This window comes from Meriones unguiculatus, chromosome 16 (assembly GCF_030254825.1).
Source record: "Meriones unguiculatus strain TT.TT164.6M chromosome 16, Bangor_MerUng_6.1, whole genome shotgun sequence".
Lineage (NCBI taxonomy): Eukaryota > Metazoa > Chordata > Mammalia > Rodentia > Muridae > Meriones > Meriones unguiculatus.
Window position 1 is genome coordinate 22,697,404 of NC_083363.1, and position 24,670 is coordinate 22,722,073.

Here is a 24,670-nt window from a genome sequence, read left to right on the forward strand (position 1 = left end):
GGCACTTTTTTTCACATCGTAGGCAAATGTTCTGCGACTGAGTTTTATCCCCCCAGCCCTAACACTGTGTATAAAATCATTATGGTTATGTCAACCTGCACAATTGAATTGAATGTAAGGAAGGTACCAGGTATTGTTTGCTCTAGATTTTTGAGACAGGGCATCTCTACACAGCCCTGATTGTCCTGGAATTCACTGTGTAGGCCAGGGTGGCCCAGAACTCACAGAGATTCATCTGCCTCTGCTTCCCAAGTTTGAGTTCATCGAGTTTCATTTTCCTTTACAATTAGGAGTCATCGGTCGTTTGTGATGTAGGCGTGTTTTACCTAAGTTAAGGCTCTGTTCTATAGGAAATGTAGGCTTGTTATTCCGTGGCAGTGATCCGAACTGTTTTGCTATTTTCATGACTTTGTTATAGCATGCAAGACGACAGCATAGAAGCGTCGACTTCCATCTCTCAGCTTCTGAGAGAAAGCTATCTCGCTGAAACCAGACATCGCGGGGACAACGAGCGGAGTCGAGCAGAGCCCTCCTCCAACCCTTTCCATTTCGGCGGTCCTGGGGCTGCAGAAGGGGGAGGCCCCGAGGACCTTCCGGATCTTTCCGCCTTTCTGAGCCAAGAGGAGTTGGATGAAAGCGTCAACCTGGCAAGGCTGGCCATCAACCACGACCCTTTGGAGAGAGTGGATGAAGCTCAAGCTAGGAAACGTCTGTCTTCCGACCAGACGAAGCATTCGCCCAAACCAAGTTTCGAACCCACCTTCTGCCAGGACAGCCCGCGAGGCCCTAGCAGCTCTAAAGACAGCTCCACGGAGCCCAAGAGGCCACAGTACAGCTCTGAAGCCCAGTCCAAGAAGGTGTTCCTAAACAAGGCTGCCGACTTCATCGAAGAGCTGTCCTCCCTCTTCAAGGCTCACAGCTCCAAGAGGATCAGGCCTCGGGCCTGCAAAACCCACAAGGGCAAGCCGGAATCTCAAAACCAAGCCCTGCAGGAGAACCGCCCCACTTTCTCAGATCTGACGGAAAGGCGAGAAAGGGCGTCGGTCCCCATCCCCATCCCCGCAGACAGCAGGGACAACGAGCTGAACCACGCGATTGAACAGCGGGAGGCCAAGAGGCGGGAAGCCGAGCTGGCTGCGGGCGACGCGGCCACCGGAGACAGCACCCCAGGGTCTTCGCCTTCCTCCCTGTACTACGAAGAGCCTCTGGGGCAGCCTCCCCGCTTCACGCAAAAGTTACGGAGCAGGGAAGTCCCGGAAGGAAGCCGAGTCCAGTTGGACTGCGTAGTGGTAGGAATTCCACCGCCCCAAGTAAGGTAAAAGCAGTGTTCAGCGATGCTGTCTGTCTGCCGTGGTTGTCGCTCCAGAAAATCCACACCTCCTTTGAGAAAAGGAGCTAGGGTGAAAGGCAGGAACGTTAACACTAGGACGTGTGTAACTCGAATCGTGCTAGGGTGGAGGCTGTACCGGTTAGAGCGCTTGCCCTGCGTGCACGCGTGAGGGCCTGAGTTCAGCCCCTCAGCACTGCAGTAAATAACATTCCTAGGGCTGGTAGAGTGTTGGTCGGGCTGGCACACCGCAAGTCCTAGATTTCCCTCAGCAACACAGAAAACCAAATATGGTGGCGCCAGGCTGTACTCTAGCACTCCGGAAGCAGAGGCAAGCGGATCGGAAGTTCAAGGTCATCTTTGGCAAATGGAGTTCAAGGCAGTCTGGGCTATGTAAGACCCTGTCTCAAATATGTTTTTTTTTTTCTAAAAGACGTATATTTTTAACATTTAAAAAATTATGTGTGTGCATTCGGGTAAGGAGGCTGGTGGTGGCCAAATTGAAGTTCTAGGTCGTTCTTAGTTATCTAGTGAGCTCAGGGCAGCTTGGACCTTGGCTTAAATAACTTAAAACAAATGGGGCGGCAAGTAATAAGATAATGGCTGATAGCTTTTAAAACAGAATAACACACACCTGTAATCTCAGGACCTGGGGAGGCAGAGGCTGGCAGATCTCTGTGAGTTCAAGGCCAGCCTGGTCTACAAAGCTACAAAGCCAAGGCTACACAAGAGAAGCCCTGTCTTTCCAAAAAAAAAAAAAAAAAAAGAATAACGCTGTGGGTAAGGTCAGTTTTTTGTTTGTTTGTTTGTTGCAAATTCATTCTATGTATATAAAACACTAATCTCCCTAATTCCCAAATCTCTCCCTAATATATCTGATGAGTAGAGGGGATGTTTTGTGAGTGAGTGCCTGTGTGTGTGTGTATGTGTGTGCGCATGTGCTAATATTCATAGTATAAAGCAATTGTATTAATATGAATAATTGTATTTCATATATGCATTCTAATTGAAGGTATTCCAGCCCAAAGACATATTCATATATCACATTCTGCTTTCAAGGGCTGGGTGGTGGTGGTGCACGCCTTTAATCCTAGCCCTAAAAAGGCAGAGGCAGATGGATCTCTGTGAGTTCAAGGACAGCCTAGTCTATAGAGCAAGTTCCAGGACAGCCGGGGCTACACAGAGAAACCCTGTTCGAAAGACCCACCTCCAAAAATATATATATATATATATATATTTATAAATTTTTATAATATATTATATTATAATATAATATATATATATTTTTTCTTTCAAGGGTAACATAAAGCATGCTCACTATTATTTTCACAATGGTGTAGACAGTTTCCTGTCAGGTGACCCAGGCGACCTTCACAGCCCTGCTGGTCACTCAGGACTGTTGAATGATTCAATGACTAAATAAGGGGTGGGGATGACTGTGCCCTCGGGGACATTCACAGTTAGTTCCTGGAGAAGTCCCTTGGATTATGGGGAGCCCCGAGAACCATGAGGGGGAAATGCAGACTGAAGCCGGCTCCTAGTGTGGCTTTTCTGCACCTGTCATGTACAATTGATACTGTTCCTGTCATTTGGGCGAGTGAGGCAGAGGACACCACTGAGTGCTAAAAACAAACAAAGGGAAGCAGGAAAGCGAGAGATTGACCTTACGTTTAAATCGTGAGTTAGACGGTTGGCCGAAGATGTGGGAAAGGGTGAGAACGGCGGTGTCTGACCTTCTCCTTTAAATATGACTGATGACACTGCCTGGGCCTCTGCTCAGTAAAGCCTGTGAGGTGTCACCCCAGCAGCATGACCCATGCCTCTCCATGGCTTCTGCTCAGTCTATGGAAGTTGTGAGCCCTCAGATTACAGCGTACACACGCCTGAAAGTGTCCAGTCCAGCTCACTGGCTTCTGGACACAGACTTTTTATTTTATTTTTTTAAGTAAAAAAACAATCACTCAAAGATTCATTCTTCCTTTGTCTCAGTGATGACAGTCTCAGCTATAAGAACCAATTCAGTACCCCACCAAAACAAAACAAAACAAAACAAAACAAAACAAAAAAACCCCACCCAACCACAATTATAAAGTCCCATTTCCCCAATCAAAATAACCCAATAGCCACCCAAAACTGGTTAATCAGCCAGGCAAAATAAATAAAAAATGAATGAATGAATGAATGAATGAATGAATGAATAAATAAATAAATAAATAAATGTACAAATGTATAGATTTTCAAGCTAGAGAGATGGATCAGTGGATTAAAGTGCAAATATAAGGACCAGGTATGCTGACTAGGTAGCTGGGCGGAATGGGCTCGCAGTTCAGAAGAGACCTTGCCTTGGTAAATAACACAGAGAGCAATCAAGGAAGACCCCTGATGTGACCTCAGCCCCCTCACCCCAATGCATGAATATGAACATACACAAACTACATACATACATGGTCACACACAAAAAATGTATATACACACACACAGTGAAAGTACATCCACACACAGTGAAAATCATGGATGCCACTTCTATGCAGCAGTGCTAATTTTACCTGAGAAGAATTGCTCTGCTGATAAAGTTCATGTTGATATCAACAGTTGGTCTGAGACCAGGGTTTATTACATTCATTTCTGAATGAACTTGTACTGAGTTTCCTGACTACAATTGTATGAAGAAAACTATAATTTTTCCATTTGGCTATCAACTGTCACTGTTTTCCTAAGCACAAAGCTTTTACAAGTCTACTCAGAAAGCAATATTTGTTTGGTTTTCAATTTGCTCAGCACCACTGTCAATGCAACTGCACAAATAATATAAATATTTCTTTCTTTCTGTCTTTCACAGAGTTTTTCTGAGTAGACCAGGCTAGCCTATATCTTACAGAGATCTGCCTGTCTCTGCCTCCCTGGGATTAGAGGTGTGTACCACTATGCCTGGCTTCATCCTAATTTTTATAGTAATACCCATGTGCGCTCAGGCTGAGAAGGAGGAAGATAGAAGGAGGCTGAGGAGATGTAGAGGCATTCTAATTGAACCCGGAAGCCTAAACAGGAGCTAGTTATAAATGGACTCATCTGTTATTCAACAAACACCTATTGAGCCACTAATGCTGTTCAGAGCAAGAGTTGAAAGGAGCTATTCGAGGTCTGTGACCTTGTTTTAAAACCACATCTAAACCTTTCTGAGAGGGCAACTCATACTCTGGCACAGAAATCAGATGTGTAATCAGAATGCTGCAGTATTGTATAATGAAGGGTGTACAAGGAATGGGGCTGGGGATGCCTGTGTTTGGTCCTCAACTCCACATAAAACCAGGCATGGTGACACAAGCCTATAAACAGCACTTGAACGGTAGAGGTAGGAGGGTCAGAAGTTCAAAGTCATCCTTAGCTGCATAGCAAATTTGAGGCTAAACTAGGCTCTATGAGACCCACTGGACCTGGGAGTGGGAACAGGGTAGACCAAAGGTCCGGAGGCAGCTGCTCTCAAAGAGTCACAAGTCCCTGTCTCCTGGAGAACAGAACAGAAGGCAGAAGGCACTAATGAAGAGGTGGGCGGAAACAATGGCTCCTGTCCAGCCAAGGAGTCCTCCTTACAGACTGCCACAGAGCTGTGCACTGTAATGGAGCTTATGTGACAGAGAAGAAGCTCATCTACCCAGAAAGGAGAGTGGGGCCAAAGGCTTTTTTGTTTTTTGCTTGTTTGTTTTTGTTTTTTAGTTTTTTTCTTTTCTTTTTTGAGACAGGGTTTCTCTGTGTAGCCTTGACCGTCCTGGATTCGCTTCAAAGACCAGGCTGGCCTTGAACTCACAGATCTGCCTTTCTGATGCTTTTGAATAGTAAAGTCTAGAACAATCTGAAAACTGTCTAAGGTTGTGTAAGCAAGGTGAAATGAAACATTTTGGGAGCGTGCTTCTGGAAGGAATGGGTTAGATCAGAAAAGGACGAAGTGCGGAGGCTTCTGGGGAAGGTGTCCTCGGCATCAGAGAGTCCAGTAGGGTGGGATGCATGCCCTGAGGAAGAGAAGGAAGCGACTGGGTAGGAAGAGGGATTTAAGACACTGCTCCCTGTGGAAAGGCTGAGCATCCTGCTGGGGAGGCAGTGAGCAGATCCTTGGGGCTCGCTGGTTCCAGGGCGGGGAAAGACCCTGGTGGATACTAGGGTGCTTATGCTCCAGTAAACGGCCCTGCACACAGAAAGGCAGCACTGATTGGACCGCGGAGGGATGTGAAAATTAGAAGGGGGATGTGGCGGAGAGGGTGGTCTGGAAGGAGTTTGATGGGGAATGGAGGGCTTGATCTGATCAAAACACATTGTATACATGTGTGACATTCTTAAAGAATGAATTGCTGGGGGGTAGGGCGGGGCTGGAGAGATGGCTCAGAGGTTAAGAGCACTGTGAGGTCCTGAGTTCAACTCCCAGCAACCACATAGTGGCTCACAATCATCTGTACTGGGATCTGGTGCCCTTTTCTGGTGTGCAGGTGTACATGCGGCTAGAGCACTCATATACATAAAATAAATAAATAAATATTAAAAAAAATGAATTGGAAAAAAGAGATAGACAGTAACTGAGGAATGACACCTGATGTCAACCTCTGGCCAGCTCAAGCATGTGTATGCACACACGCGCGCGCACACACACACACACACACACACACACAATTATTCCACAAATTCGAAGTTGGGTACCAGGTGGTTGGGGGAGGGTGGAAAAGGCATCATGGGCCAGGAGTGGCCAAATGGAGGATGCGTATGAGCTTTGAGGCTGAGGGTCTGGAAAGATTACAATTCTCAGTCAGAAATACAGCCAGAACCAGGAGTTGTGGTGAACCCCTATTTAAGTACTCCAAAGGTGGAGACAGAAGGATCAAGACTTCAAAGTTACTTTGAAGCCAACCTGAGACCCTGTCTCAAAGGAATTAGGACATCGGAAGAGTTAGCCTGGACACCGGGAAGAGCCTGCCTCAGTGTCCTTATATAAAGCTGAGTTGATCTAAAAGGGCAGAGGGAGTGTTTATGTTTCCCTGGTGTTTACAAACAGACTGGCCACACAGAGGACAGTGAAGAGAAACTTCTGACTCAGTCCAGTGCTAGAATGGAAAATATTTTCCAACTTTTCTCAGTAACTCTCCCAGAAAAAAAAAAAAATACCCCCCAACACACTTTGAAGATATGCTCAGGCTTAAAGGAGCTGCGGCAGAGAGAGCCGGAAACCTTGTCAGACAGCAAAGCTCCCAGAACGTCATGTAGGACCCAGCAACACAGTTTTCTGATCCATAAGATTCTTCTAACAGTCAAAGCTGAGCGAGCTAGGGCTGAAATCAGCTGGTTCAATCCTTGCCTAGCATTCGTGAGTCCCCAGGTTCAATCCATAGCAAAGCATAAATCAGGCATGGTGGTGCAGACCTGTAATCCTAGAACTTTAGCGGTGGAGGCAAGAAGGATCAAACGTTCATCATTCTGGTCAAAGTAATGAGTTCCAGAGCCACCTGAGATTTTGTCTCAAAAAAACAAAACACAAACAAACAAACAATAGTAAAACAATGAGTCATTTCAGCTTGTCATTAGAAGTATCATGGTCAAGAAGAAAATGAAGTTTTCTACTTCTAAGAAACTCTAAGTGAGTTAGGCAGCTGTCTCAGGGCTCCTGTATGTCACTGATATTTTACCCGTGTTCATTTAACTTCAGTTTAACTGAGAATACATTTGTGCTTATACTCTTGGTTAATTGTGTTGCAATCTCTCAGTAGACGTGAGATTCTAGCTCACTGATATTAGCATTTCTGAAAGCTGGTTAAGCTCGGGCAGAGTTTCATTTTCGAGTCTTAGAAAATGATATCCACTGGTGCGGTAGCGACAGATGAAAGAGTCTGTAGGAATCCACAGCAAATGGCCCTGATCCCTTTCTGGGTCCCGACTCCAAATTCTTTGCTCAGGAATGTGCAGCTGGGTCACTGTGTTTGCTTGTACACAGACTTCTAAGGCAGAGCAAGTTTACCTTTTTATAGTATCAGTGCCTGTTATGGTTGTTATGTTTCCTTATTGCTACTTTCTGGACATTTGCTTCAAAGTATCATGCCAAGGAAATAAAAGGGAAATGTGATCGTTGCTTTAAAAGCAGAAGAGAGGGTATCGTGGGGCCATGGTGGCTCATGCATTTAATCCCTGCATTTGGGAGGTAGAGCTAGGAGGGTTAGAAGTTTGAGGTCCTTCTTGGCTACTTAGCAAGTCAGAGGCTATCCTGGGCTGCATGAGACTTGGTCTAAAAATAGAATAAAGAAAGGCTACATCAACCCAGGTGGTGTGGTGGTGCATACCCTTAATCCTGGCACTTGGGAGGCAGAGACAGGCATATATCTGAGTTCCAGGCCCTCCTAGTCTACAGAGCAAGTTCTAGGACAGTCAGGTCTACTTAGCAAGACCCATTAGTGGTGAGAGTGTGGGGGGGAGGGCAGAGGAAAAGGAAGGAAGGAAAGAAATCTTAAATATTACAGAAGCAATTCCTATTTTGTTATTTCAGGGCTTTTTCTTTTACCTTTTGGGTAACTCCACATCCACTCATTTATCCAATGAGTATTTAACACATTTATATGTCTTGTATCTAAGGTTAAAACATCAAGCAAGACTCACAAATTCTGTCTTCAGAATGCTTAGAGCAGTGGTTCTTAACTTTCCTAATGCTACACTCCATAAAATTATTTTCGCTGCTACTTCATTACTGTAATTTTGTTATGAATCATAATGTAAATATCTGACATGGAAGACATCTGATGTGTGACTCCCGGGAAAGGGTGGTTCGTAATGCAAAGGGGTCACTATCCATGGACTGAGAAACAATGGCTTGGAGACTATCAGGGAATCAGATAATTAAAATTCTACAAATTTTAATAGTGGTGGACTTTATAAAAAAGGGAACACACAGTAGGGGACAAACCTAATGACTGGTTGGGAATTTTTTCTCTAAAAAGTGGTACTAGAGTCAATGCCTGAAGGATGACTGGGAGTAGCCTACCCACGTAGAGGGTGGGGAAAGTATTGCAAGGTGAAGGAACAGAAAACGTAAAGCCCTCGGGGCAAACAGCAAGGCAATTGCTGAGTATAAAGAACTGAAAGAACTGATGTTCCCAGACCATGAGGCTTGAGGAAGAGACGGTTTCCAAGTAAGAGAGGGCAGCTCCAGAAAGCTTCCAAAGCAGGCAGAGTGGCTTGCTGGCCTGGCAGCATGAGGGACCTAAAGAGGCTGGCAACTTCACAGGCCATGCCCAGGAGCCCCTGCATCAGAGTCCCAGCCATGTCCCGATCCCTCATTCCCTCCCAGTCCCTCCCTCCCTCCCTCCCTCATCTCCACCATGCCCCTTTCCAAGTCCACTGATAGGGGGGACCTCCTCCCCATTCATCATCAGAGTCTTAAGATGAGGCCAGACACTGTGTTTCAACAGGCGGCTGGCAACTTGTTGCTTACAGATGGCCCGTAACAATGTGTGTGTCTCTACTTTGTCTATAATTTAAAAGTTAAAAAAAAAAAAAAAAGAATTTCGCAGCCAGCAAGTTGGCTTGGCAGGTTGAAGATGCTTGCCCGCAAGGCTGACAAGCAGAATCTGACCTGCAGGGCCCACGTGGTGGAGGGGGAGAGCTGACTCCTGCAGGCTGTCTCCAACCTCCACATGTGCGCCGTGGCAGGTGCACCCCGCCCCCAACACACGTGTATGTGGATTAGTAAGTCTGTCATGTACAAACGTCAGGTGAGCGGAAGGAGAATGCCTGTGCTCTTGTGCTATGCGACTCGGCTTCCTGAAGTAGACATCACGCTATTCACCCATTTTCATTGCTGTGTGGTGTATTACCATGCGGCTGAAGTGTTGCATGACCCGTGTATGATCTGCTTCAGTGTTTTGTTTTTTCCCCAAGTGTATGATGGTATGAACTTCCAATATATCCTGGATATATTCAATATATCCAATATATACGTGTTTTGTTAATTTGGATAGGTGTTGGAAGGACCCTGCGTTTGAGGTTGCTGTCCCGGGAGCCATTCTGAGCTAAGGTGCAGGACTCCCTCCCCCAGCGGGGCCTCCTGCTCTCTGCCTGACTTCACCTGGAGAGCGTCTCTAGACATAGATGCCCCTAACCACATTTGACACATGGCCTCTGACACAGCTCCCTGCTGGCTCTCCCTCCGCGCACCTATAGGAAGGATGATTAAGTACTGCGCTCCCAGTCATATAGTAGCTTGCTCTTTAATGCAAATCAAGCACCCTTGAAGTGCCTAGTTCCAACGATTATGCACACTTATCCTTGACGCTCCCACCGACTCTCCAAGGGAAGACAGCCTTTGTTCTGGAATTAAAGTTAAACTAGCTCCCTGAAGTGGTTCCCAGAGATCTCCATCGTGCTCACTGGCCTTTCAAGCTCTGCATTTCTGTCTTCTGCCCTTCCTGGGCTGGTGGGAAACAGCCCCTCAGGCAGGAGGAGAACCACAGATAAGAGTGGAATTGTAGGCATCACATGTGTAATTTCAACCTCATGATTGTGGCAAATTGTTTTCCCAAAAATTGTTCTAATTTATGTTCTCACCAAAATGGTGAACGGTTTTGGTTATTCTGCATTGTTGCCAATATCAAAATCACCAGTTTAACCAATATAATGGGTATGGAGTACTGTCTCATAGTATTTAGTGCTTTGTTTTAAACTTTTACTTATTGTTTATTTATTTATTTTACACACGTGCCATGGTGTGAACATGGAGGTCGGAGAGAAACTTGCAGGAGTCAATTCTCTTTCTCCTTCCACCATGTGGGCTCCTGGGATAAAACTTGAGCCATCAGGCTTGGCAGCAAGCGCTTTTATCCCTGAGCCATCTTGCTGGCCCTGCTTGGTCCTAGTTTTCTATTGAATTACTTGTTTGTTTCTTTCTTTCTTTTCTGTTTGTAAGACTTTTAAAATAGTCTGAACAGTAGCTGAGCTTGGTGGAACAGACCTGTAATCCCAGCTACATGGGGGGAGTGAAGCAGAAGGGTCATGAGTTCAAGACCCACCTGAGCTACAGAGTAATTCAAGGTCAGCCTGGGCTATTTAGTTAAACCTTTCATCAAAAAAAGGGGGCTTTAATATTCACAAACAGGGTTATCATTCCATTTCCTTAGGTATCCTTTAACAAATTTGTTTTGTTTAGTTATGGCTTTATGTTTTAGAAACAGGGTTTTGTAGTTCCTACTAGCCCAGAACTGCCAGGCTGGCCTTCCTCCTTTGACCCTCCACCCAGTCTCTTGACTGGGTTGTAATCTTCTGTGATCTCTTGCTGGGATTACAGGAGAGCCGTGCTGCTGGGACTGGAATCTAAGCCTTATATAAGGCAGTTGCTCTTATATAAGCTGCCTCTCAGGTCGGTTTAGTTACCTCATTAAAGATTTAAAAATCATTTCTTTAGCTTTTACCAAATTGTTGTTTTATTCATAGGTATTTCATTTTTTTATGCAACTATAAATGGTATCTTTTTTAGAAACGGCATGCTGTGTTTACCATATGTAGAAATATAATTGACTTTCACAACCTTGCTGAATTCACAAATCATTCTCATTTGAGATTTTTTTCCTCATTCCACACTGAGGACTTGATGAAAGTTTACTTGCAGATTTTGTTTGTATCGTCTCCCTTTCTTACTATTGATCAGAAGCGGCGGCCCTTTGTGCTCCAGTCTTATTTCTGACCTTAGCAACCCTTTAACGCTTTGTGAGATTTTTGTCCTCTTCTCTAGGAAGTTTGATATTTTAAACAGGCAGCCAGGTGTCATGGCACCTGCCTTTAATCCCTGTGCTTGGGAGATAACGGTCAGCACTGGGAATAAGAGAGCCTATATTTAAAAGGGAGAAAAAAATATTAATTTGTGTGCATGCGTAAGAGAGAGCTGTGTGTGTGTGCGTGTCTCAGAATGTATATGGAGGTCAGAGGACAAATGACAGGAGTAGATTCGGTCCTTTCTTCATGAGGTTGCTAGAGAACTAGACTCTGTTTCTCCAACTTTCATGGAAAGCATTTCATCCACTGAGTCATCTTCCAAGGCTATATTAAAAAAAATACATAGAATTTACAAACACATTTTTTTCTTCTATGAAGATCATCAATTTTGCCTATCACCCTGTTAATATATTAAAGAATATTAGCTTTAGACTGTTAAAATGAACTCCATTTTTAAAGATAAACACAACTTTGTCATAATCTATTATCTTTTTGCTTTTTTTTTTTTTGTCTAAGCATAAAATCAATATCAGTTTCCCCTCCCCTACTTCTGTCACAAAAGAATTGCCCCAAGACTTGGCAAAAGTGGCACACACCTTTAATCCCAGCACTCGGGAGGCAAAGGCAGGCAGAGCTCTGTGAGTTTGAGGCCAGCCTGGTCTACAGAGTGAGTTTCAGAACAGTCAGGACTACACAAAGAAACCCTGTCTTGAAAAGCCAAAATAAATAAGTAAATAAATAAAATAAAGTAAATAGTTCAAAAGAATTGCCCCAAACCCTGAGGATGGTGTGTAATCCAAGCCACTGGAGTCATTTGAAACCCTCCGTGGGTGGCCTCTTTATGACTGGTAGGGGCCTCCAATCTAAGTCAGCCGCTGTCTTCATCAGTGTTGTTATTGTATCACTCCTGTCTACTCAATGTTGTAAAGAAACGCCCAAATAAAAACTAAAAACTTTGGGTCAATAAGGAAACTGGCCCCTCAAAGAGGATGCTGGGAAGGTGCATCTCAAATGGTAACACAAAAACAGGGACAAATATGAAAAAGAAGAGGTGCCCTAAGAAGGAGCAGGTAGAGCTGGGCATGTCACTCTGGAGTCCGAGACAGGAAGATTTAGAGTTAGAAGGCAGCTTGGGCTACACAGACTCTGTCTCAAAATTGGTAAATAAAGCCCTTTTGTAAAGGAAGGAATATATTGTGAAATATACTGAGTGCCAATTCTAGGTAAACAAGATGAAAACCGAAGTTACCTAAGTTAAGTTAAATATAAAGTATCTAACTTAATAGTGTTGTGACCTCGGCGGTATTTAAGGGTAGTGGACACAGCAGGCACGTTAGAAGTGGAGGGGGGGTCATACTAAAATGGCAGGCTGAGCACATCTGCCTGTCTCTTCTTCAATCCCCACCCTGACCCAACTGAAAAACCGTACAGACTGCCATCTGTGTATCTGAGACAGGAAACCCTGTATCTCAAGACAGCCTCAAACTTAGCTGAAGATGAGCTTCTGTTCCTGCTGCCTCCACCTCCAGAGTTTGGGGCTACAACTGTGGACCTTTTAATCTGGTTTCTTTGGTGCTGGGGAGGACCAAAGAATGCATGCTAGGCAGGACTTTACCAATCACACTACATCACCAGCCTCAAACCTGAGACTTTCAGACGTCTACCCTAAGAGGTAGACATCCCGTAGAGAAGACAGATGCCAGCTGTGTGAGTCTTGATGCATGTACAAACTGGAGGCATCCTCTTTAAGATAAATAATGCAATAGTAATGTCTACCAACCGAATTTACAATAAAGGCCTTGGAAGGGTCCTGTAAACCTAGAGATTCACTGACATCTTAAACAGCGTGAACCCTGATTGAAGAGGAAACCCTAAATCCCAATAATATCCCAGAAAAGATGGAGTAGGTGCTGGGAACTCTTCTGGACATGCTCCAGACTCAGAGGGGAAAAGCCAATGGCCAGGAGAGGCCCCTGGCAGTCAGTGTGATCAATCTGGGGACTGCACTTAGACCAGCTGCGTGGGTCAGGGCTTCCCACTTTCTTTGCTTGGGCTGAGCACAAAGCACAGTCCTGACTGCAGGAGCCAATGCAGCAAGTGTGTTCTGGAGGGGCCGGGCAGTGGCCCAGATAGCTAACAATAGCCAGGAGGGTTGAGGCCCTTCTGGTACACAGTGTCCGCCTATCTGAAATCACGGCTGCCTCTCCCCAGCAAACACCAGAAACCATTGTCTCCTGTAATCAGAGCCGAAGGTCCCAAAAAGGCCTGGGTTTCAAACAGCTCAGGAAAAGCAACACTGAGACAGCTCCCAGCGGAGCTAACCGAAGAGCTTGTTCTAGAAGATGTAACTTAGCAGGGGGTGGCTCATTTGGTAAAATGCTTGTCGCACAAGCCTGAGTTTGGCTCCTCAGCATTGACGTGATGACATAGGCGTGGCAGCATGCTGTGGCCCCAGGGCTGGGGATGTGCGACACAGGGTGCCGCGCTGGTGCATGCTAGCCACCGAGAGCACCCAAATCAAACTGTGTGCTTCAGGCCAATGGGAAACCCTGTCCTGTGAATAAATAAAGACCTAGGTAGCAGTATCCAAATGTGCTCCCTGGTAAGGGGAACAGGGACTATTTCTGACAGGAACTCAATGGCGGACTCTTTGACCTCCCCCACTCCCCACCCCCAAGGGAGGAGTAGTCCTGCTAGGCCACAGAGGAGGACTTTGCAGCCAGTCCTGAAGATACCTGATAAACCAGGGTCAGATGGAAGGGGAGGAGAACCTCCCCTATCAGTGGACTTGGAAAGGGGCAGGGAGGAGATGAGGGAGGGAGGTTGGGATTGGGAGGGAATGAGGGAGCGGGATACAGCTGGGATACAGAGTTAACAAAATGTAACTAATAATAAAAATAAATAAATTAAAAAATGGAAAAAAAAAAGACCTAGGTAGGTGGCGGGTAACTGAGGAAGACACCAATATTGACCTCTGGCCTTCACCTGTGCAAGCACATAAGTGCCCACACACGCACCCTCCCCAACTTAGTGGACAAAATGAAGGAATAAGTTATACTTTTAAACACAGTACATCAAATTGATGTCAATGAAGCCTGAAACCCTGTCTGCTCATTCAGTAACAACTCAAGTCACTTGCTGGGTATTAGGAATCTTTAGGGACACAGGAGTCCTGTAAGGAAAGTGAAGTTCCCTGAAATACTTCATTCTGGGAAGCAGAACAGACAATAAAGGATAACTTTAATAAATAAGCAAATTGTGTAGTAATTTAAACATCAAATGCAACACTTTGAAAGAAAAAGTTTCTAGGAAAACTCAAAGTCTTGGACATGTAAGCCTTGACCAAAGGAACTTAGTCTTTAAAACATATTATAGGGGATGAAATTCAGCTGTAGGCACAAAGGCCTGGTTTGATCCCCAATAACAGAAGAATTCAAGAGGACGGTCAGAAGTTCAAGATCATCCTCAGCTACAGAGTCTTTGAGGCCAGCCTGAGATAAAAAAAAAAAAAAAAATCTTGTCTCAAAAAAGAAAGAAAGAAAGAAAGAAAGGAAAGAAAGAAAGAAAGAAAGAAAGAAAGAAAGAAAGAAAGAAAGAAAGAAAGAAAGAATGCTGGGAGCTAGCTGTGGTGGGTTCATAATGCCAGCACCTGGGAGGAAAAAGGGGAATCATGAGGCCAAGGTCAGCCCAGGCATAGGAATTCCTTTCCTCTTCTTTCTTATTCCATCACCTTTGCTCTCCATGAATTTGGCTGAGTGGTAAGGGGTGTGTGGTCTCAGTGCCATCAGATGAGACAGCTGCTTACCTGTGCTTCTCTTAGGTTACCAACTAGCTCTCAACAGAAAGAACTCACACATTTCCCCCTTTGTTTTTTTGAGACAAGATCTCTCTGTATAGCCCTACCTGTCCTGGAACTCACTCTGAAGACCTGGCTGGCCTAAAACTCAGAGATCCACCTGCCTCTGCCTCCCAATTGCTAGCATCAAATGTGCGTGCCACCACTGCCCAGCACACATATATATCTCTAAGAGGAGAGTGTAAGTTGTTTTAAAATACAACATAGCTTTGAGTCCTTGATGGCTCTTGTGGTTTTCACAACCAGTTAGGGAAAGAGACATTAAACACCCGAACCTACAAATAATACAGCATCTGTAGGTTCTAGGAAGGAAAGGGGGCAGGAGGCTGACAGAATAATAGAGATGCCTTGGGGACTTTGGAAGGACTGGGCGAGGTTAAAAGAGGGCTCTGAGTAATCGCTCTCTTAAAGAGCACTATTACTGGTGAGTCAGAACAGCACATTCAAATTATACTTAGAACCTGGCTAACGTGCTAAAATGCCAAGTCACAATATTTACCCAAGTCATGTTTTAGATGTGCTAGTAATCTAACAGTAGAATGGTAATGACAGGCAGCCAAAAAGGAAAAAAAAAAAAAAAAAAGACCAGTTAAATCTGGAAAACATATTTCTTGAGTGTCTTCCTTCCATGGCTTGATAGCTGGCCAAGCCAGCAGGCTTGGAGGGTGACTCCAGCATGTAGAAGGTAGATTTGGATCTGCCCTGTTTCCCCAACCCAGTGACTCATTTCTTCTGAGCCCTTAATCATGCTGGGCACCTCCTGCCATTGTACGAGTGTCACAGGGATGGGCATTCTGGAAACCTGGAATGAGTGAGGTCATCTCCATGAAACCACTCCCTGACAGAGGTAGCTCTGTGGTCACATGTCCCTCTCCGATCCTCAGATGTCTTCGGGGTGGCTGGCGAGGTTTAGCAGCCTTTCAAAAGGCAGCCTGAGCACTCCGGTTTCTGAATGGATGGCAATTTCAAAGTCAGAGATAAAGGGGCTGTGCCTCAGCCTAGCTGAAGCCACAGTGATCCGCTGAGTAAGGGTGAAAATACCGCTGACAAAGGGCTCAGGCATGAGAATCCACCCCACAGAGTTCCCTCTGGCTACGATTACGGGGGATGATTGCTCTTTTATTGGTCAGGAGGAGCAATCTTAACTATAATATTTCTATAAAGGAAGGCCTTTATTTGTTTAATGACAACTATTTATATTTGTTTTGGGAAAAAAACAAAACAAAACAATACATTGCTTAAAAATTCAAATGCAGCCGCTGGAGAGAAGGCTAAATGGCTAAGAGCACCACAGAATTACTCCTCTAGAAGACCCTCGCTAAATTCCCACAAAGCAGCTCACAACCCTGTAGAACCCCAGCTCCACCCTCTGTGAATACCAGGCACACATACCTACACAGACATACATGCAACGAAAACACCAATACACACAAAACTTAAACAGGAAAGTGAAAGTGCTGATCAGGGTGTGGTGGCAATACTCCAGAGGCGGGAGGTTTTCTGTGAGTCCGAGGCCAGCCTGGTTTACAAATTGAGTTCCCTGCTAGCCAGGGCCACAGAGTGAGGAACTATAAAGAAAGAAAGAAAAGCAGCAAATATAGCACAGACTACTTTCAGTTCCCCTCATAGCTTCCTGTTTGTTTTCCTCTGGGTCTCTCACAGTACACCACTGCTTCTCAATTTTTTTTTAGTTACCCTTTTGCTTTGTTTTTGGGTTTTTTTGTTTTGTTTTTTGTTGTTGTTTTTGAGACAGGGTTTCTCTGTGTAGCACTGGCTGTCCTGGAGCTCTCTTTGTAGACCAGGCTGGACTTGAACTCACAGAGATCTGCCTGCTTCTGCCTCCAGAGTGCTAGGCTCAAAGGCATGAGCCAGCACCTCCAGCCCCCTTTACAATCTTAAAGACCACTGAGGTCTTTAAGGTCCCCTTCCTTTCTCTCCTTCCTCCCCCTCCCCTTTTCCACCTTCCCTCCCCCTTCCTGGGAAGGAACTGAGCTCCTGTTATCAAACACTAACTAAACAAGCACTCTGTCACCGAGCCTCTTCTCCTGCCTAGCAATTTTGTTTACATGTGTTATAATTACAGATTGTGTTAGACATGAAAACTGCAGAATGTTCCAAATATTCATTCATTTAAAAAATAATAAAACATGTCACTAAATAATCTGATGAAGATTATTTTCTGATTCAAAAAAGTTTAGCCAGAAGAATGGCATTGCTTTAGTGTTTGTATGTATGATATGTGTGTGTGATCTATGTGTATGTGCATGTGTGTGAGAGCTTGAGCATGGAGGCCAGAGGTTGACACCTGTTATCTTCCTCACTGGATTCTCCACTTTATTTCCTGAGACAGGCTCCCTCAGTGAAACTGGAGCTCACACCCTGGCTGGCTAGTGAGCTCCAGGGATCCACTTCCATAATTCCCCTTGGGGGGCTGTTGCAGGCGCACCCCCAAACCCTCATGTTTGCACAATAGGCACTTTAACAACCAGGACGACTACCCAGCCATGTTGCACATGTTTTTTGCAGTTCTCTTCGCTGTCTCGCTTAAAGGAAGACAGCTGGCTCTTTTGTCTGCTTCTGCGCTCAGCTTATCATAACGCGCTGTTAGGGCTGAAGTCATAGTGTTCCGTGCACACTGGCTTGGGTCTCAGTATCGACAGAGGCTTGGAAACAGAAGGCCTTTTCTGTGTTCAAGGCCTTTTCGGATCACATCTTCTTAAAAGTTAGCTGCAGCGGGGAACCTGAACCCTACCAAAGAACCTTTGTCCTCTGTTGTGCTAAAACCCATTTTTTGAACTCTGCACAAACAGCACTTCCATCTGTCACTTGGAAAATGAATAACACAGATCTTGCAAAAGTAACACATTTCTTCTATGAAATAATAATAATAATTTTAAAACCCATCATTTGTTAAATCATTGATTTCATTAAAAAAAAAAAAAAAAACCAAACCACCAAAACTTTAAGATAGTAATAAACCTAAACCCACTGTGGGAGACACAAAAGTTTCCTAATTTCACCTGGAAAAAATTTACTTACTACTTACTTACTTACTTATTTGTTTGTTTTTGTTTTTTGAGACAGGGTTTCAATAGTTCTGGCAGTCAATAGTCCTGGACTCGCTTTGTAGACCAGGCTGGCCTTGAACTTATGGCAATCTGCCTGCCTGTGCCTCCCTGAGTGCTGGGATGACGCCAGCATGCCTGGCTAGAAAAGACATTTTTTAATCCATCAGCAACAAATGCTCTCTCTCTCTCTCTCTTTTTTTTTTTTTTTTTTTTTTTTTTACTTGAGAGGACAAGTTGCTTCCGTGGGTCTGTGAGAAACCAGTCGGCCTTTCAGGTTAAAAATACGTCATGCATTACGCAGTCAGTTTAGCCTTCAGTTCGAGCATGGCACAAGGACGCTCCCACAGGAGGCAGAAATGCCTTACACCACACCCCTCTGCACCACCCAGAATATTGGAAAACGTAGACTCAAGGCTAAGATCCACGTAAAAGTTACTGGATGTATGCACCGTTCATTCCAGCACCTGGGAGGCAGAGGGCAACCTGGTCGACATAGGCCAGCCCAGGCTACATAGTGAGACCCTGCCTCCAAAGGGAGGAAAAACATTGGGAGAAACTAATGATTTTTGTTGCTTTGTCAAAGCCTGCTCGTTGTGGGTGTGGTGGGCTTGGTACCACCGCCAGCTCTGAGACAGGCTTCAGTCCATGTGGCCGAAGCTCACCAGGCCTCTTTACCTACCACGGCTTTGGCCCCCTCAGTGTAAATGGGAACACAAAGGGCAAATAATCTTGCTTTTGTTCTCACAGAGACGTTAGTTCAGCAAGATGCTTCTTCGTATGCTAGCGTAGGCTATTTTCTGTTGACCTCCGTCTGTTGGTGGCAGCTCAGCGTCCCTACGTTAAACTAGCACCCTGATTTTTTTTCTTATTATGTTGCCTCAATACATTGTCACGTTTTAATATCGAAAAGTATTTAGTCTCAACGAAACAAAACAAAACAAAAAATTTATCCCTGGAGCTCCTCATGATGAAAAGACCCAACTCCCCCCAGATTGTCTCCTGACCTCCACACATGCTAGGGGTCCCACACACAAATAAATAGATGTATAAAAAGCTGAATATGTAAATAAGGAAATCCTTACTGTAATAAATGCTATACTAATAGTTGTTATTGGTGTTGTTGGGAAAACTTTAGCCCCGAAATTCTGTGCCTCTCAATGCAGCTCCGGCACCCCCCACTGCTTCCTGCAGTGCTCAGGTGTGTAAACTGCAGCTGCTGAAAGACAGACGTTCTGATCATTTTGACCTAATTTATTGTTGACTTGGCTCTTGCTGGTGGTTTCTTTTTGCGAGGGGTGGGGTTTAACACAGGGTTTCCTCTGTGTAGCCTTGCCTGTCCCAGAACTCACTTTGTAGACCAGGCTGGCCTCAAACTCACAGAGATCCGCCTGCCTCTGCCTCCCAAGTGCTGGGATTACAGGCATGAGCCGCCACTGCCAGGCTATTGGTGGTGTTTTCTTTGTATTTGGATGTGAAACAATCAATTTTACCATCCGTTTGTGAAACTTCAGGATGGCCTGGCCTGTGAGGTTAAGGCCTTCAGAGAGCTCCCTCCTGAAGGCCTTCTTTCCCTTGCTCCGTCTGAGACGGCTGTTGTTCAGCCTTCCTGGGACAATGACTGCTCAGCTGAGGGGCAATGACCTGGGTTGGACTCTCGTTTCACAAACTTGTAACCTTTCCCCCCGTTTTCTACTCCACGTCCTCTCCCCTGCTGTCAGCAATCTCACGTCTCCAGGTCCCAGATTTCTGGGATTTGGCCGTATCAGTGAATCTTTGACTGACAGCCCTGAGGAAATACTTGATTTGCAACTCCCCTCTGTCCTGCTCTATGTCCATCTTCCCACCGCGCCTGAAGGCTAGCGTCTGCTCTCAAGTTCCTTCTCATTCTTTGAGTTTTTGTGGCTTTGTGCTTTAAAGAGTTTTTATTATTATTATTATTATTATTATTATTATTAATATTCTGTAATCTCGGCATTCAGGATGTGAGGTCAGAAGGATGGGAAATTCAGGATCATCCTTGTCCACTCAACCAGTTTTAAAACCTGTCTTGGCTACAAGAGACTCTATTGCAACACCCTCATGCAGGAACAACAACAACAAAAAATCTTTTCAATTTATGGGTATTTCAAGTGGAAAGTAATGACGACGAATGTGCTCAATGCACAGCGTTTAGTTGAAAGCCCAGTGGTTACACCTGTTCAGGCTCTTTCACAGCTGTGTGCTCTGGGAGAACCTGTCTTGGCAGCCGCAGGTCCTGTGTCTGCAGTTCAGAGACAGGCAGTGAATCTGATGAGGCAAATAAACACAAACATTAACTATGAATGTTTCCCGTCGCTTGGTCATTCATCAAGTCCATCAACACTTTTTTCTGAGTACCTACTATGAACCAGGGCACTGCTGTAGGTGATGGGGTTGTGGTGAAGTCGCTCGTGAGCCTTCTAATGAGGGGGGCAAACAGTGACAAAGTAAGCTTATAGAACTTCAAATAGTAAGGATGCCGAGAGGGTGACAAATGAAGGTTCTGTGGTTTGGATACAAATGTCCCCATGTGACCATTCAGTGCATAAATGGTCATCTGGCTCCTGATGCCAAGGTTGGAAGATTGGATTAGGGAGTAGGCCCAGTCGGAGGGGGTAGGTCATTGGGAATGGCTTTGAAGGCGACTCACTACCTTGCTCTCTCTGCATCCTGTCCACATAAAGTGAAAGGCCTCTTCTTCTTCTTTTCTTTTTTCTTTTTTCGAGACAAGGTTTCTCTGTGTAGACTTGGCTGTCCTGGACTCACTTTGTAGACCAGGCTGGCCTTGAACTCACAGAGATCTCCCTGCCTCTGCCTTCCTGAGTTCTGAGATCATAAGCATTCACCACCAGGCCCAACTTAACTTAATTTATTCACTTTACATCACAATCATAGTCCCTTCCCTCCTTTCTTCCTGTCACACCCTTCCTTCTTCTTCCTGAAAGGCCTGTTCTTATTTTATAATAATAATGATAATTATTATTAATTTTAGATAGGGTTTCTCTGTGTAACAGCCCTGGTTGCCCTGGAGCTAGGCTGGCTTCAAACTCACAGAGATCCACCTGCCTCTGCCTCCTCAGTGCTGGCATTAAAGATGTGCACCACCACCACCACCCAGCTAAAAGGCCTCTTCTTTTTTTAAAAAAAGATTTATTTATTTATTATAGATACAGTGTTTCATCAGCATGTGTGCCTACAGGCCAGAAGAAGGCACCAGATCTTATTACAGATGGCTGTGAGCCACCATGTGGTTGAACTCAGGACCTCTGAAAGAATAGCCAGTGCCCTTAACCTCTGAGCCATCTCTCCAGCCCAAAAGGCCTCTTCTTAATAGTGTTCTTGTTTCCACGGGTTCTGCCCAAGTGCATTGGGTCAAATAACCAAGGACTAAACTCCCTGAAACTGTGAGCTAAGAAAAATCTTCCTCCATTATGTTCTTATCTAAGGTGTTTTGGTCATGCCAGGGAAAAGTAGCCAATGTCTGGGTTAGCATGATAGAATGAATATAAAGTGGCCTTACCTGAGTAGGTGAGCTGGGGTGTCTGGGTAAGGGGGTGCCTCCCCTATTCTGAGAAATAGGGGAGAGGGGATGCAGGAGGGAGGGTGGAACTGGAAGCAGAGAAGGGAAGGGCTTATGACCGAGATGTAAATTAAATTAATTAATTAAAAAAGAGGCTATACTGGGAAAAAGGTCTGTGAAGCCTCTCCCAGAAAGTGATACGTGATCAGCAGGCTCACTTAGCAAGACTTACCTTTATGATGATCTGGGCAGATGATTTTAGGGATCACAAAAATACCACAGTGGATGCCAGGTGTGGGCATGCATATCTGTAATCCCAGCACTCAGAGGGTGGAGGTAGGAGCAAATGTGCAAGGTCAGCCTGGCCTACAAAACAACTTTCAGGCCAATCTGGGAGGCCGTAACCAGGCTTTTGAGATCTGGCTCAGAAAGTACTGTATTTCTCAGCCAATGTACTGACATTTTGAGTTCTGAGGCTTCCAGCAATTTCCTTGTCAATGGCCAAATTTGCCGCAATTTGGTAAATTGCACAGGGCATTCTGATATCTGAGACCTTCAGCTAGCTATAGCTTGTCCTATGATATTGGTTGGTATGATGCCGTGAGAGCCACTATCAGTCATGTCCACTTATCTGTTGGCACTGCTGGTGCCTGTAATGGTCTAACAACTCTCTTACATTCAGTATTCGTATGCTCAAATGCAAGGGTCGCTGTCAACCATTGCCTCTCGTCAGGGTCTGATACAGCTCTGTTCACAGCTGAGACCATTCTTTGCAAGAAATCTGTGAAGGCTTCTCTAGAGCCTTGTACAATCTTAGGAAAAGAGGTGGACCTTTTCCTGGGCTCCTCAACTTTGTTTCAAGCTCTTTTTTTTTTTTTTTTTTTGTCTTTCTGTTTGTTTGTTTTTTGAGACAGGGTTGCTCTGAGTAGCCCTGGCTGTCCTTGACTCCCTTTGTAGATCAGGCTGGCCTTGAACTCACAGAGAACCACCTGCCTCTGCCTTCCCTAGTGCTGGGATTACAGCAGCCTCTTTAGAATGCCTTAGAGTCATCGTTTCTATAGGATGACACATTATCTCATCATGATCGTGATCAGCACGTAAGAGACTCAGTGAAGGTCACATACAATCAAAACTTCCGTGACACCGGGTGAAGTTAGAAAACATACTAACCATTGGCGGCAAGTGCAGCCTTGTGTGGGAGGTGACAGCGAGCCACAGTCGGTGGATGAGTTATGTTAATAGTTGCAGAAAAGCAGACGGAGAGAGAACCTGGGCAGAGGCTTGAACACCGGGGTGACTGTGATGTGTTTGTGGAAGAGTAGAGAGCAGCTTGCTGCAGAAAGTAGGTAAACAGGTGTGGTTTCTAGAGTGTGCCTCAGAATCCGGCTTTACCATGTGGTGGGGGAGGGGGAGTTAAGCCAGGCGGGCTTAAGTATACCTCAGGAACCCATCTGTGTCGATACTCTGTCAATACATCTGTGTCTGTGCTCCTTCTCACCTTTATCGTGGAGCTGCCGTGTTCTGGCTGAACCTTGGCTTGGAAACAGTGACCTTATGATGGACAGTTAGCTTGTTTCCAATCACTTGCTATATTCTGGGAGAAACCTGTATGTTTCTCATCTTGTATGTTTGTCAAATCTCTCTGTACACAGATTCCAATGCGATAGTTGGTTCTAAAAATAAAGTCTGTCTATAATTTTAACATCACCGCCACAGTTCTTTCACAGGAATGATACTATTTTTTTTTCCTTTAGTTTCTTTGGGGGTGGCTGTTTATTTTTTATTTTTCAAGGAAGAATTTCTCTGCATAGTCTTGGCTGTCCTGGAAATTACTCTGTAGACCAGGCTGTCCTCGAACTCAGGAATTCACCGGCCCCTGCCTCCCAAGTGCTGGGATTAATGGCGTGCACCACCACTACCCAGCTTGAGTGATAAACTATTTTTCATTGTCATTAAAATATATGAGAGCAATCAAAAGATTTTTCCAGAACTGTTATGTGAGAAATTGTATCTGTTTAATTTCAATGTTCATTTTTCTTATCATGCACTTCCACATTTTGTTTTTTCTCTTTTAAAAGATACATGTTTGTTTTTTTTTTTTAATTATGTGTATGTGTCTCTGCATGAGAATGCAGGTGCTCATGGATGCCAGAAAGGGTGTTGGATCCCCTGAGTTGGGGTAGTGAGAAGCAGATATGGACCACCTGAAATGGATGCTGGGCTCTATCTGCAGTCCTGGGCAAGATATGCATTCTTAACCACTGAGCCATCTCTCCAGCCCATATATTATTTTGTATAAGCTTTTGGCCAGCAAAAAGACTCCGATATGTTATATATAGTAAAAGGTTCTAATTAAATATATAGAATTAAAATAAAAGACCAATCAGGCGTGTAGCCCACACCTTTGATCCTAGTACTTGGGAGGCAGAGGCAGGTAGATCTCTGAGTCTGAAGCCAACCTGGTCTTAGGGAGTTCCAGGCCATGCAGGCCTACACAGTGAGACCCTGTCTCAAACAAACAAACAAACAAACAAACAAACAATCCATAGAAACATTTAGGATGAGCTATTTACTAGAGCTAGGTCAGTCCTGGGAGAAGTAGTAACAGAATAAATTAATTTTCTCATAGGATCAGACAGAACATAAGTGCATCCAATATCATAGACACTTATTGCCTCTTTGATGCTATTTGGATGAGATAAACAGCACTTGGTGCATGCTACAAAAAACTGGAAAGAAATGAACATCCGTACCACAGACCCAGCTTTGTGAATGGTAGTGTTTGCTTCCTCAACATCTCTCAGTTGTATGATTCTTTAAAAAAAAAAAAATGTGTGTATATGTGTGAGTTTGTATGCAGGCATGCAGTGCCTGTGGAGGCCAGAAGAGCATCAGATCCCCTGGAGCCTGGATCCCAGGTGGTTGTGAGCTCCCTGACCAGCATGCTTGGACCCAAACCCAGGCATCCCCGCAGGCAGTGATAACTCGAACCCCGAGCCAGCTTGCCAGTGTGATTTTCAGTAGGAGTCGCGTAGGGGTGTTTAATTGGTTCCTTATATCTATCACCCTTCTCCACCCCAATCCCTTCTAACCCCTCAACACCGGGTAGGTGAGAAAGGAGGTTGGAGGGGAAATGGGGTGAAGACATC

The 24,670-nt window shown here is 44.9% G+C and overlaps 1 protein-coding gene across 1 annotated transcript in view; it reads left to right on the forward strand.

Annotated features, from left to right (window-relative positions):
- Positions 1 to 418: 418 nt before the first annotated feature.
- Mypn (myopalladin) overlaps positions 419 to 24,670 on the forward strand; it is a 76,862-nt gene continuing 52,610 nt past the window's right edge. The window contains exon 1 of the mRNA XM_060369429.1: positions 419 to 1,315. Within this exon, the coding sequence (XP_060225412.1) occupies positions 420 to 1,315 (896 nt within the window). The 5' untranslated portion in view covers position 419. The remainder of the gene's footprint in view (positions 1,316 to 24,670) is intronic.